We start from the raw sequence: 19,745 nt of genomic DNA on the forward strand, positions 1-19,745 counted from the left end.
TACTGGACTACAGTCCTCAGAGGTACGGTGAGGCTGTCACAGTGTGGAGTGGGGCCACCTGCTCCCCGAAGGCAGCCACCTGTAATGCAAGTGGACCCCTCACCCTACCGTCCTCTGCTCAGATGGCAAAGACCTGGGGCGGTGTGAGTGGACACGTGTGTAAATAAGAAGTACTATCTATTGGTCCCTGCCCCCAGTTCCTGACCCAGGGCTTCTAACACCCCTCATTTCCTGGGGAGAGTAGCACTGTTTGTTCTAGCAGGTGATGGACTCCCCCTGGGCAGGAGTGAGTTACCAGGGAGGGCGAGGCATCATGGTTACAAACTGGGAGCTTCCAGCACCGCACCCCATTCTCTGGGGGAGGGAGAGGCTGGAAACTGAGCTACTAAGCCAGCATGCCCACAGGATGAAGCCTCCATAAAAACTTCCAGGGTGCAGGGTTCTGAGAGCCTTTGGTGGGTAGCCGCCAGAGGCGCTGGGAGAGTGGCCGCAGAGGGCAGGAAGCTCCCGGCCCCTCACCACACCTGGCCCCGAGCAGGTCTTCCATCTGGCCTTCTGGAGTTGGGTCCTTTGATGATAAACTGGTAATCTCAGCACACTACCCTTCCCGAGTTCTGTGAGCTGCTGAAGCACCAAATCAAGTTAAAGGAGAGACATACTACAGCACAGTGACAACCTGGATTTGTGACTTTGAGGTGCACGCCCTAGTGGGGTTGGGACCAGCTTGTAGAGTCTGCACGGGCCCCAGGCAGACAGTGTCAGATTTTAATTAAATCCTATGACTCCTAGTTGGTGCTGGACAGTTGGAGAAGTCCGGGCCTGGGGGTCATGTTGGGGAGGTGGGGCGGCCCTCATGTGTGGTGTCAGTGCTGGGTCTGAGCAAAGACAGTGTGGTCCTCCTGGATGGGGTACGGGGACAGGGCACCCCTTTACCCAGTGGCTGCGGCTCCCGCCCCCTCCCCACAACACAGCCACTCACGGGACCTCTGCCGCAGTTGGTCGCAACCTGGCCTGCACATCACTCTCCCGGGAACTTTCTCACTTCTGAGGCACAGACGGCTCCCCAGAGCAGAGACGTCAGATTGCTGGGCGTGTGGTCCAGGCCTCGGAATTTTTAAGTTTCCTAGATATTGCACTGCTGGTGAGCTGTAGATTGGTGCAGCGACTAGGAAGGTTCTTCAAAAAATTAAAAGAGAACTACCAAATAATCCAGCAGTTCCGCCTCTGGGTATTTATCCGATGAAAATGAAAACGCTAATTCGAAAGACATCTGCACCCGCGTGTTCACTGCAGCCGAGACACGGAAACCACTCAGTGTCCGTCCGCGGGTAAATGGATAAAGGGGTGGTGTACATACGCTACAAAACAAGATGAAACACTGCCATTTGCGACAGCATGACTGGATCTGGAAGGTATGTTAAGTCACACAGAAAAGGACAAAGACCACATAATTTCACTACATACGTAGAAAATGAAAAAACGAACCAAAGGAAACCTCCCAGATGCAGACAACAGACTGGCAGCGGCCAGTGGCGGAAGGGGGTGAGGAGAGGCTGAAAGGGTGAAGGGGGTCAAGTACACAGGGACAAAGGGAAACTGGAGTTCTGGAAGTCAGCACACTGTCATACAAACGAGTATCGAATTATACTGTTGCACACTTGAAACACAGGTTATTAACCACTGTCGCCTCAATTGTAAAAATTAAGCCTTGGAAAGTATGTAATGGTACAAGTCAAATGGAGGGAGCAGCTTTCTGGTGGGAGGGGCCGGACGCAAGCCTACGGCTCTGCCTGCGCACTAACCCTTCCTCGCAGCTCTGTGAGCACAGACAGGGCAGACTGAGGCTGGGGAGACACAGAGTCGCCCTTATTCTGGCTTACATGCTGGTCTCCACCAGCACAAATCTTAGCAGAAAATGAGGCTGAAAGTGGCCCAGCTGCAATTTCTGCCCGTCACTCCTCCCCCAGCTTTTGAGACAAGCGCCAGCCTCAATCCTCTGATACCCACAGTCTTTCACAATTTCTAAGACCAGTATCATCACCTGAGTACCTCTTCCCATTTCCACAGGCTTCTCTCCAGCAAACCTGCCGACTCCCTCGGACGACGACTCCCAAACTACAGTGGAGACCCCGTCCTCATTGTGGCCGTTCCCTAGCTCCAGTCTGACCAGCACGAGAGGGGGACCTGCCCGCGGGTCCACCTCAGGCCCACCCTAACCCTGTGCCAGAGCGGGTCCCCAGGCCCCTGGGAGGTGCAGGGCCTGACAAGAGGTGACCTTCCCTTCCCACAGCTCCAGGGGAAGACCCTCCGGCACTGCTGGCCCTTCCCCTCCCTGGTGATGACCCGCCTCTAAAACATGCCTCACTCACCTCACGGGACCCAAGGAGAGGTGAGAGGGGACGCGGGGAGTGACAACCCTATTTCTCATGAAGTCACACTCGCCCTAACTCGGAGAGAAACTCAACCGATGTCAGAGCTGCCCTTTCACCGGCTGCAACAAACCGGCAGGACTGGTGCTTCTGGCTCGAGTGAGACTCGGGGTCAGATGCAGTGTTGGGCTAACCAGCCTTGATCTCAGATTAGATGAGACGGCACATGCAGATCACTTGGGAAGTTCCTGCAACACGCTAACTTTCATTACCGACCAAAGTTCCTCTGAACACCTTGCCTCCACCATTGCTCTGTGCTGGGTCTGGCACGCAGCTGTCCCTCCACAAGTGTGAGTGACCGGTACCGAGACTTTGGTTGGCCAGTTGCGTCCACTCCCTCCCTCCCTCCACCTAGAAGCCACCTAGGTCACAGGGTTTGGACAGCTGAAAAGAGCTGTTAGGTAGTGGAGTGGGTTAGCAAAGTCTTAGCCCACGCCCCCTGGGACCACGCCGGGGGCACTTCCCCACGCAGGCTACCCGACTACACATTCTGTAAATCTGCCCCCATCTGTGAGAGCCCACTGCTCACAGTGCACTGGTGCAGACTCAAGGTCATTCTTAGCAAAGTGACGGAAGGATAAAGCAAACGCAAACCAGCAATCACAGCAGACTGTCTCTAGCCCTTGGGAGCTCAGTGCACACCCCCTAAGGCAGCGGGGTCTGCTGGGGTCCCCAGCACAGAACCCCACTCACGGAACACGGCACAGGGGGAGGGGCGAGCAACCCAGTGGGACCGAAAGGACAGGATGGGAAACACACGTTTATTTTCCCAGCTCTTCAGGCAGCCTCGCCGAGCTGGAGGCCACATGCAGTGGAGTATGAAACCAAGAAGAACGAGACTCGGAAAGCACTGTGCACTCCAGTTCTCTGGTCTGCGGCAGGCCGGGAGCCCGGGGACGGGCTGGCGGGGGCTGAGGGGCCAGCGGTCACACCAGCTTCACAGTCTTGAGCATGTCGGACAGGACACAGGTGTCGTCCCAGCCCCGGCCTGGCTTCCGCAGGGCCTGCTCCAAGGCCTGGGCCTTCTCCAGGAGCTCTGGCGGAGCGAGTGGCCGCTCGGGGCGCAGCTGACAGAAGAGAATCTCGTTCACTTCCCCCTCGATGCGCCGCACATACAGGAGGGGAAACACCGCCTTGAGCCCACCCAGCACTGAGTCCTTGAGCCCCAAGTCTCTGCACACGAGGTTGAGGATAAAGACACCTGTAGGTGGGAAGGAGAGAGTCAGAATGACTGCAGATCAGGTCACGTGTGCAGACAGGCTCTGCCCTGAGGGAAATACCAACGCCGGCCCAGGGAGGCTGGCAGCGACAGTGACTTTGCAGAGAACACAGGCAGGGAGAGCAAAGCGTGGGAAATGCACAAACCGGAGGAAACGTCAGCCCAATTTCTTGCTCCTCTGTGCCGCTAACCAACCATCGTACCTCCATGCCTCAGTGCCCCACAGAACTGCTGTGAGAAAGAACTGACACTCCCAGAATGTAGCAACCCTGCAGGGATGTGACATCACGCAGTACTTACTAGCCAGAGACAGCCAAGGTCACCTTGTGACAGTGAAGGGTCTAACTCAACTCTGCTCACCACCTCACACATAATCAAACCACACGAGGTGGGGGGGGCATGATCACGTGGGTTCAGAGCCCCAACCTTCACAAGGGCCTGGGTTAGAGCTCCGGCTGTCACCTCGGCAAGTCTCTTTACCTCAGTTTCCTCACCTGAAACAGCTGCTATGAAGCCAAGATAACATACAGCCCAGTCCAGGGCCCATGGGAAGAACCTGACTGGTAGCTAGCGCCCCCTGTGGGTGGGAATGTGAATCACTACAACCACTTTGTAAACACCTCTGACCCAGCAGATACAACGTATGTGTGACCAGCAGACACAAAGTTGCCCTGAAAGGCATGAATGTCAATGGCAGCACTACTACAGAAGTTCCCGACAGGAAAGAGCCCGCTCCACCGCAGCAGAGGGAGGGACTGAGTGCTACAGTCACAGTGACACTACGCAGCAGCGAGAGGGGCAACGAAAATGCAACACCAGGGTGAATCTCACAAGCACCACAGTGAGCCAGAGAAAACAGACACTAAAGACACCCCAGTTACACAAAGGACCAAAGCAGACAGAACAAGCTGTGCTGGAAGAATCAGGACCAGTCATCCTCTGGGGCAGGGCGTGGGGGGGGTGCGCGTCTGGGAGTGGGAAACGCCGTTTGGTGCGGGAAAGTGGGTGTGTGCAAAGGACGGGGATCCATCAGGCTACACACTTATGACACGTGCATTTTTCATCATGAAGAAAACTGTGAAGGGCCCACCCGGGCCCACCCACCCTTCGTCCCCAGCCCTCTATTCTCACACCTTCGGGAGTCAGGATGCGTTTGACTCTTTGCAGGAAGGGCTGGTCCACAAACGCAGGGGGTGGGCAGCTCATTCCCAGGGTGGGGTCCTTACTGTCTACGTCGAACATGATGACGTCGTAGTGAGGCCGTGCTGGGAAAGAGAAGCAAACGCGGTGTCTTTGCAGGATGAAGCGATGCCACTTACATTCCCGCGCCACACCTCTCCTGGGGCCTGTGCCGGCCCAGCGGCTAAGCCAGAAGGATGACATGGAAGATGGGCCTGTGAAGGGCACTGACGTCACCATCTAGGGGAACCGTCATCAGGCTTCTGCTGCGACTGCCCCACATTAGAGACGGGGCGCCCGTCTCACCTTCGGGAGTCCGCCCGGCAGGGTGATCACTGGGAGAAGAGTCCATCTATCCCAGGCTTGGCAGCCCTGGCAGAGCATCAGAGCCCCAGTGAGGGGCTTCTAAATACCTGGAGAACCTGGGCTCCTTTCCTGACCAGCCGCGTTAGGAGCCCCACGCAGCAGGGAGCAGAGGGCAGGGGAGGTGGGGGCCTGGTATTCATCTTCGGCTCCCCCAGGTAAGGCTACAGGCCGAGGTGAGAACCACCCACCTGGACAAAGCAGCTGCCTTAGCCTTTACGGGCTGACCCAGCAAAGAGTAACTTGAACTTATCTCTGGAAACAACGCATGTTGCCTCCTGGGACAAAATGTTCTCAAATTAATGTAGCTTGTCTAATTACTTGAACAACAACTGGCTCGAGAACAAACTGATTTTGCTAAATGGGCAAAAGAGAACTGATGACGAACTGGACCCACCCCGTACTATATACTGTTACCATTCGTGCTGCAAGGGGAGGGCCTGCAGCAGCACTGGTTGGTTCTCAGCAAACCCTGAGACTGTGACAGTAACCACTCAACATGAACAAACGTTTACTTGGGCTACAGACCGCTCATCACTGTTCACAGCACGGATCTGATGGAGGTTTCTTAGAGAACGCCATGTGTGGGCTCGCTGGAGTCCAAGGACACCCCCAGCCCACAGCTGTGGCGTCGAGCCTCCAATGGTCTGAAGGGCTGTGGCGGTTAGAGATCATGGCCAAGGTTGTTCATACTGTGGACTGGGTACCCGCCACATGCCCGGCACTGTTTTAAATGTTTCACATGCAGTAGCGATCTTGGCCCTGAGCCCCCAGAATGGCTCCAGCCTCAGAGAGGGAACCTGTCAGTGAAACCAAAATGGCTCAGCTCAGTTTGCAATTAAAATAAGGCAGCATCTGTCCATCCCAGCACCAGAGTCACTCTGGCGTGTCACGCCCTCACTGGAAGAGGACCGGATGCAGCGAGAGCCACAGCATCTGTGTCAGAACGAGCAGACCAGGAGAGGAGGGCGGCCTGAGCTCCCCAGGGTCACTCAGCACTGAGCCAACCTGACTCCGCCCCGAGGGACTCACGCAACAGAAAGCACCCGTCCCAGGAGCCCATCTGTAAAGCTGCGGAAGGTTCGAGGCTCCTCTTGCACAACACGAACAGGACATCTGTCCTAAGTCTGGGACACGAACTGTCAGAACCTTCAGTCCAGGAGCGGCAGGGCTCCTGGGACTCCCCCTGAGCAGCACCTGACGCGGGGCTCTGTGGCCGAGGCACTGGGCCACTTGGGGTCAGGTAGTCAGTCATCAGGGGCCGTCCTGTGCACCGTAGGAGATTCAGCAGCACCCTTGGTCTCTCCCACCAGATGCCGGAAATGGCCCTACCCAATAGTTATGATGTCCGCAGACAGTGCCCACTGTTCCTGGGACTCAGGATCACCGCTCAGCATGAATGCTGTTTGGCTCTATTTCTGGCTTCACCTCCAGCTAATGGATTTAGAAAAAACACCTCCCAGCACACACCCCAACCCTTCTTCCCCCTTCCTCACCCAGCAACGGATTGCAGGTTGCTTGGGGTGGTGAGGAGGTGGCAAGGCTGCAGCGTCAGAAGAGAAGCCCACTGTCTGGGAGCCCCATCAGGGCCAGAAACGGTCTGTTTTACCTGCTGGACCCCCAGCACGGCGCTGAGCACAGGGCTGGCACTCTGAGTTTACTGAACGGATGTGTCAACCGATGAACAGGGCACAAACTAGTAGGACGATGCTGGTTCTGTCACTTAGAGGTTGACTCCAGAGGCCCTCGCAGGCCTGACAACCTGGGACTGACAAAAGTCTTCCCCCGACACCCCCAAACTCCCCGAGAGCGGTACCTTCTCCCTCCGCCAGGCTGGTAATGTAGTCCAGGCCATCTGCAATGTGGACCTTCATCCGGTTGCTCTGGGCGAAGCCAAACCACCGGGTGGCCACTTCCAACATGGAGGGGTCGATCTCCACAGCATCGACGCAGGCCTTTGGGAAATGATCGTGGACAAAGAGGGGGAGGCTGCCCCCGCCCAGGCCTACCACCAGCACTGCCAGTGGGGTCTCTGTAAGACAGGAAGAAGCCTCACTTCACCACCTGCTCCCTGGAAAGTTGGGTACCAGCCTCGAGAGGGAGAAAGGAGTCAGACTGTTGGCCCTGCCCAGGGGCACAAGATTTAGGGAACCTGGTCTCCTGGTCTCATCCCAGAAATTTTGGGGTTAATTTGACATCTGAAAACTCAACCTGGTCTCACAGTCCTTCCCTTCCCAGATCCAGAGGATGAACCAGTGGGTTCTTGTGGCCCCTTAAAGATCCCAAAGCACTCAGCTGGTCTATCGAGAGTCCCCACCACAAGCTTTGTTAGACCCATGCACAAAAGGGGAGGGACAGTGGCCAACACATGGTCCACGACCACAGCGTGGTGTAGAGGCGCCCACTACACAGCTTTCCACTCCCAGGCCACGGCTGCCCCGCAGACACATCGGCCAGGTGAGGGCAGGCCATCTGAGCCCCAGAAACCACAGGAAAGCAAAGGCCCAAACCCTGGACCTAAGCACAGAGGAACCACGGAAACCATGGGGAATGGGAGTGAGAGGAGAAACAAGACTCACCAAAAGGACGCCATGGCCGGGTAGCTCAGCTGGTTGGAGCATCACCCTGCATACCAAAAGGTTGTGGGTTCGATCCCCGGTCAGGGCACATACTTTGGTTAAGGGTTTAATCCCCAGTTGGGTCCAATCCCCAGTCAGGCTGAGTATGGGAGGCAACCCAACTATTATTTCTCTCTCCCATACCATACTTCCTCTCTCTAAAATCAATAAAAAAACAAGCCCTCAAGTGAGGATTTAAAAAAAAAAAAAAGAGTCATCCAAAGGAGACAGGCCCAGAGAACTAAGTGTGAGAACTGAACCTCTGGGACATAAACCAACACCGAGACCAGCCAAGCGCAGGCGGTTCCCAGCACAGCCCTGCAGGGACCCCAGGAGAGCCGGCTCAGAAGCAGACAGAAACGCGGACATCTCGCTGCTGCAGTCGGAGCCGAGCCTGTCATCAGTGGTAAGGCCGACAGCTCGACCGGCAACACGAGCTCGCTTTCCAGTGCAGCGGTTAAGGACAGAATCAAATCATGCATCACTGAAACACCGGGAATGTTCCATAAGCGCAGGGCGTTTCTCCGGAGACACGATTTTTAAAGGCTCCGTCCAGCTGCGCGGGTATACGCGTATGCGAAAATTCCCAGCTGAGCAACTGAGGAGCTCATGGAATGTACTTTACATCTTACTTCTCACAATGATGAGTAGAAGAAAAAAGTTTAGACACGGACACCCGTGAGCATCTCAACATCACGACCTCAGTTAGAAACAGTGACGTGGACGTTCACGGACTTAGCAGCTGGTTGGGAATAAGGAAGATGTGAGTGGGTACGCGTCCGTCAGTCTGAAACCGCTGCCCCTAAGCTGCGAGCAGCCGCCTGGACCACCCTGCAATCCCCTGGGCTCCTCACAGGACGGCGCTGACGACCCCCTCACCTAGGAGCAGCTCGGGGCTCCGCAGCAAGGCCAGGCCGGCGACCATGGCTTTGTGGTGCTCACAGCACAGGTAGCTCCTATCAATGGCCTGCCCCGGGGCTGCAGGGGGCTCCTCCGGAGTCCGGGCGGGCCGCTGCTTCCTCCGGTCTTTCTTCCGTCTCTTCTGGGCTGAAGAGAGAGAGAACCGAGTCCTGTGCTTAGTGCATGGCCGTCGGGCTGCGCGGCCCGGGGCAGCACGCTGCAGCCGACTTGATCTCCCTGGAGAACCCAGCCGTCACGCCTGCAGGAATTCTGAACTGGCTGACCCGGTGGTGGCTCGGTGGCCATTTTCATGCCAGAAATTGGCAAACAGTACACATCAGGGCATTTTTCCCCCAAAAGACACGGTTGTTAACTGTTTAACACAACCCAGAGAGCTGGAAAAGGAGGGAGTTGGAAAAGGAAAGTGGCAAAGACACACCCAAAGGCCTGGGAAAACTCAGCTCAGCAGTCCTGGTACCTGCCTGCTGAGAAATGCGAGGCCACTGTCAGCATCTTCACCTACCCTTGTCGGGAGGTGGGACTGAGGTCCCTCATTGCCTCCTCTAAGCCAATTACTATGCTAGGATTTTTATTCTGAAGAGTTAATATGTAGGGCCAGAATCAGTAGGTGGTGCAGCCTTGACTTGAACCTGGGACTGCCTGTCTCCGATGCCTATCACCTTTCTTCTTCTCCACCGTGTAGAGTGTGCAAATGGCTCACCTCCCAGTGCTGCTGGATAAACACACAGGGCTGTACGGGGCCATTAACTCGTATCGTAAAGCAGGCAGCCTTGAACCCGAGGTGCGAACTTGATTAGCACAGTCACGTGGTGCTGCCCTGCTCCTTATCACTTCCCAGCCAGGCCTGGCTGCAGCACAGCGCACACCCCTGTTCTGCGTACAGCCACTCACACCCTGAGAGCCCCGGCAGTGAGAGGACTACACGCAGGGCCATGTGCCTCTGGTCACAGGGACCCAGGTCTGTCCTACATCCTGGCCAAGTTCCCAGGTCCTGCGGACCACCCCAGATCAACAAGTCCATGCCACATCCGTCTGGGTCCCACCCCCGGGCCTCTGAGCCTCACCTCTGTGAGACACGTCCTTCAGCAGCCTGGCTTCCGACTGCACCACGTTCCTGTTGCTGAGGAAGACGAGCCGCCGGAAGTAGCGCCTGTCATCCCCCTGCACATCCTCGATGACGTAGTCGCCGCTCAAGGGGCTGCGGTCCTGGTGCTGAACGGTCCGTTCCCCGAGGTCCCCACCCACAGACAGGAAGGGCACCTGCAGGCACAGCAGAGACGTGGTCACACCACCGGCCCTGTCAGGAAATATGGGAAAATACAACCCCTTCCCCAGTGTGTAGCAGGGATCCGTACCGAGGTTCTGGGCACCAGAACTGTGTGCTGCTCTGGTAAAGCTCCTCTCTGGAGCCGGCGACTTATCTCAGAAGGTTTACTTCAGCTTTCTGAAAACCAGCTCATCCCCCAAACCATCAGTGACATGCAGCTGGTTCCTCCCGAGAAAGATGTGAGTCTCTCCACAGTGAGCCTCAAAAGCACTCCAGTAGACCAGGACAATCAAAGCCCGAGGGAACGCGCAGGGACGGACCGCAATTATGAGAGAAGGAATCTGAACAGGGGCTGTGGGAAGGAAATCCAGGGGAAGCAACCGCGGCAAACGTGGAGAAACTTTTCCCTTCCCCTCACCAATCTTCACATCTGTTTCTTTTCAAAAACGTACAATAAGTATGTAACAGTCCTCAGGGACTCGACTTTGCAGATGCAGGCCCTGTGAGAGCAGGGCACAGGTGACCCTCCCACAGGAGCCGGTCCCTCTGGGAGACCCGACCCAAGCCTGACAACAAGAATCAAACCCACACTCCTCCGTAAGAAAAGTCAGCCTGGTGGGCAGATCCCAGGTTGGGAACTAGCAGCCTGTTCTTTTCAGGTCTGTTTCTACAGTGCCATGCCTCCGAGCTCCCCAGCTTTCCTCTGTGTCAAGGATAAAGTCTTTGTCCTTACCACAAAGTCCCTGCAATGCAGGCACCTGTCGAGTACTCTGCCTTGTGACCGGGATGGCCCAAGACGGACCGTGTCAACTGATAATTCTATATCACCACTTTGACAAAAAACCTTCAGTTTCCTTCACAGGAAAACCAGATCAGCAATGCTCATACCCTGAAAATATCCATTCTACCCTCAGACAGTGAGTGGCCTCAAGAGTCCTGTGCAAAGGCAGGGGGAACAGACACAGTCCAAGCAATCTGCAGAACCAAGAGCTGGAGCCTGCAAGGCAGACAGCGCTTCCTTCACGCTGTCTCTGCAGAGTCTGAGAAGACCCTGCTTCCGGACCCAGATCCTGTGGGTGTCAGGAGGAGGCAACTGCTTGCCTTCCTTGCCCTGCCTGGAACATGATGTAGGTCCACTTAGCTCACAGCTGCTAACATGCCCTCCAGGAGCCGACAGGGTCACAGACCCTACCCTAGGTCCTTCTAGGATACCCTCTGCCTTCCCTGCTGCTAATGTGGCCCCTCCAGAGACATGTGGAAGTTGCTGCCAGAGGTGTGTTACCTGCTGCTGGGCGGGCATCCCAGCCGGAGCCAGCTCCATGACTCTGGCTGACAGCTCGGCCTGGATGCTCTCCATGTCTTCATACTGCTGACCTCGGTGCAGGGCCACTGTGATGAGCCTCCTGAAGCCAGCGCTGGCCGCCAGTTGCTTCCGGCCCTCCTCCATGCCAAAGAGCCACTCAGTCTCCCGACCCTGGGGGACTGGAAACAGGCACCTGGTGACAGGGAGTCCCAAGAAGAGTGTTCAAGCCCGCTACCATTGTGAGCACGTGGCAGACAGCCTGCTGCCCAGGCCCAGCATCCCTTCCAGCTGTGACCCACCAAGGGCTATGATTCCCTACAGCACAAGGCCCGGAGCAAAGGAGCCACCAGACATGAGACAGACCAAGGGGGAATAAGTGTGAGCGCACCTGTTAAGGGAGGCAGGTATCTGGTGCAAGAAAAAAAATAATAGCAGTAATACTAACACTTATTACAAGTTAGGCATTAAAATACATTAAATCTCACAGCCCAGGATGCAGGTAGTATTATTACTCCCGTTGTAGAAATAAGGAACTTGAGACACAGAAAGCTACATTGGTTGTCCAAGTTCCCGCAGCTAATAAAGAGCAAAGCTGGGACTCGGACACAAGCAGTCCAGCCCCAGGCCCTGCGCTCCCGGCCAGGATGCTCCTCCGCCACAGGTGTGGTTAGGGTATGGGCTACTTGGGACAGCGGCTCGGTTGTCAGGAAACAGATCACCAGCAGGACCCTATCAACACCTTCTTTTATCTACATTACCTACTTTTGAAAGCCTTCCCTCACACCCTCTCTTTTGATGGTTGTTAATGTAAGTCTGGAATCGTCTGCCTTTTCAATAATAACACTAATGATCATAAAGCACCTACCACGTGCCAAGCATGGTCCTAAGAGTGTTTACACTTCTCACAGCTACACAAGGTAGCTATGATCTCACATTACGGATGAGGAAACCGAGACACAGAGAGTAAATACCATGTCCAATGCCACACCACCAAGATGTGACTGGGACAGGCTGGAACCCAAATAATCTGGTTCCAGAACTGACTTCTTTAAGCTCTGCTCTGTGCCATCTCTCTAAATTCAGCAGAGGCACAGCAACGTCCCCAGCTCCGCTGACTGCTCTCCCATTACTCCACATTACAAAGTTACTACCACTTCTACACTGGGTGATTTGCCTAAATGTATCTGCATTCCTTCTCTCCTCCCTGTCAACACCCCATTCTCCCACTTCACCAAGCCTTTGTGGTAGAAGATGAGAAGAAATAAGCTTCAAATCTAAGCAGGTAGCTGGACAGCTGCCACTGTTCCTTCCTCATGCCTCGGCTAGCCTAACCTCTGAAACTAACCACCCCTGCAAGATGAAACCAGCCAAGGCACACCCATCCACCAAAGCCCCCAGCCCAGCCCCTCCAGGGAAGAGAGGGACCAATCCCAACTCACTGATGAAAATGGCAAAATGATTGTCCCGCGATGGTTTCACAGTGGGGCTGTCCACCACGTGCAGAGTGTAGCGCGGCTCCCCCGAGTCCCCATTGCACAAGTCCAGGGACACACTCCCCAGCCCGGCCTTGCGGTACAGCTGGCTGCAGAGCCAGGCATACTGCTGACGCTCCCGCACGGCCTCGGCCAGCCGCTCGGCACTCTCCAGCCGCACAGGCTTGCCCTGCTCCTGAGCACACAGCTCAAAGATCTGAAGGGCAGAGCCAGGGACTGGCCTGAACTTGGTCATGATGAAGGCAAAGACGGGCAGGGGAAACTGAGGCTCTGGGTCCAACACCTGGTCCTGGCTGTTGGCCACCTGATGCACCCTGACCATCCACCCCTCCCGAGAGAAGTGACCCACTGCTTTCTTCAGGACGTGAGCCTGAGCCAGGGAGATGCAGAGGTAGCGACCGCCCACCTGCAGGACACGGCCAACCTCAGCCAGCATCCTGTCCACCTGCTGCAGGGTCTTCTCCTCCTCGTCCGTCAGGACAGCATCCAGCGTGCCCTTGTCCAACACCACCTGGAACGAGGCATCAGGAAACTCCATCTGTGTCATGTCCATCTTCAAGAAGCTCATCTGGGGCCTTCGGGTGGCATTGCGCTCCTTCATCTGCTTGATGACGACCTCACTGATGTCGATGTTTACGATGTCCTGATAGCCCACATCATAGAGCTGCTCGCTGAGCTCTGAGTTACCGCAACCAATCACCAGCACCTGGGAGGGACCGACACAATGGAGGTGAGCAAGGCAAAGGAATGCGCTTCAGCTGCTTCAAGGAAACAATTCTCACCTGGGCCACTGCATGTTTTCAAAAGGGGGAGAGACAGTACTACTACAGGAGAGAGTACCACTGTGAAGCCGATTCTAGGTTCCATCTCGAAACACCTCTGGTTAGAGGACTCACACTCAGCAACAACAATGCAGGTTATGTGCAAATGGGCTTTCTGTATTGCAAAAAAACTAGCGATGGTTGTTCTTTTCTCTGAATCAAGCATGTATTACTCAAGAACTGATAGGAAGTCACACCAGAATCCAAATGCAGTGGGCACAGATGAAATGTCCTATTTGTTTTACTGTTGAAAACCTAGTTCTGGAATAATCCTGTTTCACTCATGCCTTCGGCTCCTCTTCATGATAGTCTGACATTTTCTGAAACCAAACTTGAAAAAAAAACAGGTTGTTGCCTCCCACTCTGTGGAACGACCTTCCCACCTGATCCTTTAAAATTCTTCCCTGATGTCACCAGCTCCAGAAAAGCATGGCACACACAATGAGAAGTGCGTAAGCTCTGGAGTTAGAGGGCCCAGAGTTCAAATTCCCACCTAGCCACCTACTTATCGTATGATCTTGAGCAAGAACCTGGCTCTCAGAACTTCGTTTCCCGATCTATAGAATGCGTGTACCACCACTCACCTCACAGTTATTATGAGAATTCAACTATCGAACACAACCCCCACCCAGCACCAGGCTTGGCACTTAAAGCTTTCCACCCTCCTTCCTTCCCCACCTCCAGCAGAGGCCCACCTCTGTCAAGTCTATTACTGTACTTATCACTTTTCACTTCTGAAGTGTGCACAGGATTATCTAATGCTCTTGCAGCTTGAGGGCTGAGCACGCGGCCTGAAACTCAGTGGCCCCCCACAACCGCTATCTGCTAACAGATTCGTGCGTCAATAAAGCCACAGCTTGTGCCTGCTCCACAGAGATGCACAGTGACAGAAACGCACAGGTGCTTTTCTAAGAGATGACATCTGAGCTGGGTTACCAATAGAAGTGACTCTTCCAGGGGGGTTACTAATTAAAGGATGGGCTTGGGACGGGAAGTCTGTCGTCTCAAAACCTTTAAGAGAATTTGTTTATAGTAACTTAGTTAGAATAGTGCACGAAATCCTGAAATTACGGGCCCAATTAGGGTCCCCACACTTGTCACTGTCTCCCATGTGCACGATTACTTGGAAGGCAGTTTTCAATTTCCCGAACTCGCGCGCGCGCGCGCGCGCACACACACACACACGGCTGTCAGGCCGCGCTTACCTTTTCCCGGGGCTTGATGTACTTGTGCAGCACCCCGCACAGTTCCAAGTAAGTTCCATACCATTCGAAAGCTTTCTTCCCACGCTGCTGGAAGAACTTCTCCCAGTAGTCAACGGAGCCAAACTCCTTGGAGCTCTTGGGTAAGAGATTCATATTCCTACACCGCAGCTGCGTCTTCAGTCTTCAGGACCGTCCCACCCCCTTTAAGGGCGGTACCATCGGAGGGGCTTTCCCCTATGCTGGCTCCGGGACACTTCAGTGGGACTTCTTCCCACAGACAAGCAGCCCCGTTTATTTTTCTCCCACTCAAAAACCCAAACGAATGACCTCTATATGCCAAGCATACGCGCGAGACACCGAACCTGACAGACTCTCCTCCTCTACCCCGCGTCCACAGCCGCTTCCCACGTGGGGAACCCCTCACTTTCACAGAAGTCGATTTTAGAGCCGACAATCACATCCGGTTGCGACGCTTCGCGATTGGTCACTCACTCACAGTAGCGTCTCTTCGCTCACTGATTTTCATTCCTGGCACCTCATTGGCTGAAACTGGCTAGCCTCACGCAGGCGCTGAGCGTTTATTTGCGGGAAGCGGCAGGGGGCGGGCCCGCTGGCCGGGCGGAAGTGGACAGTTGCCCGGGAGCCGGCCTGGAGTCCGTCCGAACCCGGAAGAAGACTGGCTTCCGGGATTCTGGTTTCGCTCCTCCACACTTGTGGTCTTGAGTCACATGGGGCTGAACTCTAACCGCAGTTGCCTGGGGGGGGGGGGGGGGGGGGGGGGGGCGGGCGGCGCAGGGCGCAAAGCCGTAGAAAGAAGTGAGGTAAGGGATGAAGAGATCCGCTCCAGCATAAGGGAAATGGGCGTTCTAGTCATTTGTCTTCCGCATGTCCTCCTTAGTAATCTCCTGTATAATTCAGGTTTAATTTGGAGAAAAATATGCATCAAAACACAGGATTCCACCGTTAATAATGTAAGAACATGAAAATTCAACAGAAGGGAATAACAACTAGGTATTCAGAGGTCCCTCCTCTCCTCCACTCCCAGTAAAGCTTAAGACCCGTTTTCATAATCAGCCTCCTTGGGTTGTCATTCTGATGTCATCTATAGATAGTTGCTATTCCTTTTTTGTGTTTAATTCTCGTGTACTTTAGTTGCTCATCTTATCCTAATGTTTTAAGTAAGTCCCTTAAATCTTACCCTAATGCCATAAGGAAGCACCATTGGGGGAGGGGGGCTCCACCCAGACGGCCCCTGCCCCCCCACCCCATGAGAATAAGTCTACCATGCCCTGATCTGCTAGGGGAGGAAAGGAGGCAGATCTCTCAAAGGAGAAGGGCCAGGAGCCTGTTCCTCAATGGGCTTTTATTGTTGTTTTTGGTGGGGTTTTTTTTTTGCATAGGAATGCACGGCATTTACATAAAGCTCATCGGTCATTGTCAGGCAGTAATGATCAAACTATAGTTAACATTTCAAGAACTCTGAGGGCTTATTCTGAGTCAGAGTCAAATAGCTAAAAGGCCATAAAACTTTGGGGAACAAACTCATTTCTTGCTTGGACCTTTATAATTTAACTTGAGGGTATTAGCAAAGCAGGTTTCACAGGATTTTATGCATTCTTTCTTAGGCCTGATTGCCCTAGGGAACCCGCCCTTTCCACCTCCGGCATTGTTTCAGGCTTAAGTCAGGCTGGGGAAGTAACCAGCCAAGAGATTAGGAGACTTCTTGCAGACAGAATGAGGACTCAGGCTATGTCAAAGCTGAAGGGTGAGGGTCCATCACCCCCTTTTGCAATAGCCCCCCAAGTCCTTCCCTGGGGCCCCTTCATGACCATGTCTGTCTTAGGTCATCCCTCCCTTGAGGAATCTTACCCGTCATTGACTAACCAGTCATCCACTTGGGGCCAGGCAGGGTGAAATGAAAGGGGACAGAGGCAGCACTTCCTATAAGGAAGATAAGCTTTATCTCCTTAGTGGCTTAGGGTCCCAAGGTCTCTCAGCCTTAGCCAATGGGGGGGGGGGGGATTTACAGCTTCTGAAACCAGGCAGGGCGGTTCCCAACACACCATAAATCACAGGAGACGTATACAGACCAAAGAGGGCAGGTAGGCTTGGAATTGAGCAGCTGTGGTCTGGGACCTCATTAGCATAGACAGCCAAGTAGCCGGCTAACTATTAAATAGGTCAAAGTGGACTTCAACTTTGGTTTAAGAGTAGTTCTAAACTTTGGTGTGCACCGGGATCACCTGGAGGACTTACTAAATCACACATTGCTGAGCCTCAGCCCCAGAGCTTCTGACTCGCCAGGCCTATAGTGGGCCCCAAGCACTCGCATTCCTAACAAATTCCCAGGTCGCGCTGATGATGTTGGTCCAGGGAGAGCCACTGTTTTAAAATATTGAGATACGTTAGAATGGATATGGTTCCAACTCCATGATTTTAAAAGGTTACTCTAAAAGCCCTCCACAAATAACATCAGAGAAAAATCTATTTTTGTGAACCACTCACTAGGCTCACATTATTTCCTCTCCACCCAAGGGAAGGAGCACTGGAAGGAGCGTCTGAGGTGGCTTCAGCTGCTGCATCATGCAGGGTCCCAATGGGTGACATGATTATAACAGCATAGTAATACTATAATTATAATAGTATATTTTAGTTTGTATAGCACTCAGATTGGCCAATTAATTTCCTCATACGTTACTCTGAATTCGTGGGATGGACAAACTCATAACTAAGGCCAAACTCCAATTCATCAAAAAGAAAGAAAAAGTCATGTGACTGAGTGAATTCAGGCCTCATCTGAGTGTGCTATTTGATGCCCAGGATTTTCTCCATTCAGCAGTTTCCTGTTGTCATATGCACACCTGCATGCACACTGGTTTCCTGACAGACATGCACTGCAAGGCGGTAACAGCCACTTTTATGGGGAAAGCTAAGGGCACGGTGTACATGACAAGCTATGTGCCTTTGGGACCAGTGGGCAATAACACTGTGAAATTAAAATGCCAGGAAAAGTGAGGGAGTGTTTCCAAGGGCGACGGCCAGTGCCTGGTGCATCAGACCTCTACATGAGGACTGTCACAAGGCCTCCTCGGGATCCTGTCTTTGTTTTTCACAGCCTGGATACTGGGAAAGATTACAATGTTTTTCTCCATCATTTAATGAAAAACTTCAGTTCCTTCCTAGGAAAAAAAACACCCTGGAAAACAAGTTGTGTTTCTCCTGAATCCTAGCACTCAGCTCATCTACCACAAGCATCTCATGTATCCCATTTGATTGGATGTTCTTTATCCTTAGCCCATAATAAAACAATTTTCTACCACCAAAACAAAAGTTTAAAACAGCATTTAATACATAAAAATCGGGTGCTCCACCCTCCACCCAAGGTACAACTTCAGTTACTTGCTGAAGATGGTAATATATCAAAGTGAATAAATTCACCCATAAGATATGTGACAGGCATTCTGTTAAAATACCTGGGCATATAAAGATGGTAAACAGTATTTGCTGTCCTCGGAGAATAAATCCTTCAAGACCCAAACCCTGTTCTGACTCTAAGTCCGGTGTTATTTATATTCTTTCAGGCTTACTCATATAGCTGATTTATATTAACTGTAAAACGACATTTTTTAAGCTTTCAGGAATGTTGAGCATAGTGAAAGGGACTTTGTTCAGGTTATTCAAGGGTGGGACTTACATTACCCTCCCTCCAAGCAATTATACCAAAATGGGTGGTAGAACTAAAAAAAAATATGGTTTAAAAAAAAACAATGGTATATTCATGGAAGCTTTTCAGCGACATGGCAGTGGAACTCAGTAATCATATTGCCTTCAGTTGTGTAAGAAAAGCTGAGGTTGTAACGGGTGAAAGCTCTCATTGGCTGAGACACCAAAGCAGGGAAGCACCCCATAACGAGCAGTTATACAGGTATAAAATCAACTGCAGGTTGATCATTTCAGAAAAAAATCATTTCTGGGTCACCTGTAGAGTCTGGGGCAGGCTCACCGTCAAGCCGAGGCAGTAGACTGACCATCAGGAATCTACACCCAGGCTTTTAGAAGCTTCAATTCACATCCCAGGCCAATTAAATCAGTCGTTTTTAAAACTTTTCAGGTGATTCGACTCTACAACATTAACTTGAGAGTGTCCTTGTCAAAGTATCTTTCAATTAGTTACCGTGTGGGGTTTGATTTAAACGTGCACCAAGTTAAAGCACTTATCAACAGAGGACCCATAAATAAAGTAAAAGACTTGTAGCAAACAAATGGGGGGGGGGGGGTAATGAGTAAAACAATGCAACTGGGGCGTGTGGGAGGAATGGATAGACAAAACAAATGTTGGACCGCTGCGCCCAGCTACAGCAGCCTTAAAGTGACACTGACTTGGCGGGGGAGGCGTGGGGTGCTTCCCCCACTCCAGATAGGACAGTGGAGTGGCCTTGCGACGGTGACTTCCCTCCCAAAGCCTGAGGGTCCAGTGTCTGCCTAGTGTCTGGACCAGTTATTTTAGGTTAGAACTCTAAAGTATGCAGGGGAAGGAACACTGCGTCCTCGTCCCAAACTAGCTGTGCCACCTCTCAACGCTGAACCGGAGACTCCTAATGTCTAAAACGAGGAGCTCGCATTAGAAACCCTCTCTCCCACCAAATCTAATTCTGACCACACACGTCCCTTCAGAAATTCCCTAGCTGATCCGAAGCCCCTCTCGGGCTTCCAGCCTCCCATCCTCATGTCTCCTGGAAAGGTCTTACTAGCCCGCCCGAGTGACTTTCCCAGAGTTGCCTCCGCCTTCCCCGAACGTCCTCAGCGCACGCCCGGCCTGCTTGAGAATCTGTAGTTCCTCCCTCAAACCACAATACAACCCAGGGGATCCCTGTCCGGACTTGGTCGCTGCCAGGACCTCTCCCGGTAGAGAGCTGAGAGTGGAATC

At 53.2% G+C, this 19,745-nt stretch overlaps 1 protein-coding gene across 1 annotated transcript; it reads right to left on the reverse strand.

Annotated features, from left to right (window-relative positions):
- Window positions 1-3,175: 3,175 nt before the first annotated feature.
- On the reverse strand, window positions 3,176-15,282 carry METTL13 (methyltransferase 13, eEF1A lysine and N-terminal methyltransferase). The gene is made up of 8 exons (XM_037167483.2): window positions 14,819-15,282; window positions 12,739-13,498; window positions 11,279-11,478; window positions 9,794-9,989; window positions 8,688-8,855; window positions 7,007-7,222; window positions 4,782-4,913; window positions 3,176-3,630 (listed from the first exon to the last, which is right to left on the reverse strand). The coding sequence occupies exons 1-8, from the start codon at window positions 14,969-14,971 to the stop codon at window positions 3,356-3,358; spliced, it is 2,100 nt and encodes a 699-aa protein (XP_037023378.2). The 5' UTR covers window positions 14,972-15,282; the 3' UTR covers window positions 3,176-3,355.
- Between the last annotated feature and the right edge of the window lie 4,463 nt (window positions 15,283-19,745).

This window comes from Artibeus jamaicensis, unplaced genomic scaffold, assembly GCF_021234435.1.
Source record: "Artibeus jamaicensis isolate MK-2021 breed Jamaican fruit bat unplaced genomic scaffold, CSHL_Jam_final scaffold_625, whole genome shotgun sequence".
Lineage (NCBI taxonomy): Eukaryota > Metazoa > Chordata > Mammalia > Chiroptera > Phyllostomidae > Artibeus > Artibeus jamaicensis.

Bases quoted from the DNA above. Each gene is read 5' to 3' on its own strand.
- METTL13 (XM_037167483.2), bottom strand. From the start codon at position 14,971: ATGAATCTCTTACCCAAGAGCTCCAAGGAGTTTGGCTCCGTTGACTAC. The intron at 9,990-11,278 runs GTAACACACCTC...CTGTGCCTGCAG, and splicing joins GGATGCCCGCCCAGCAGCAG to GTGCCCTTCCTGTCTGTGGG. The intron at 3,631-4,781 runs GTGTGAGAATAG...TCCCACCTACAG, and splicing joins ACGCATCCTGACTCCCGAAG to GTGTCTTTATCCTCAACCTC.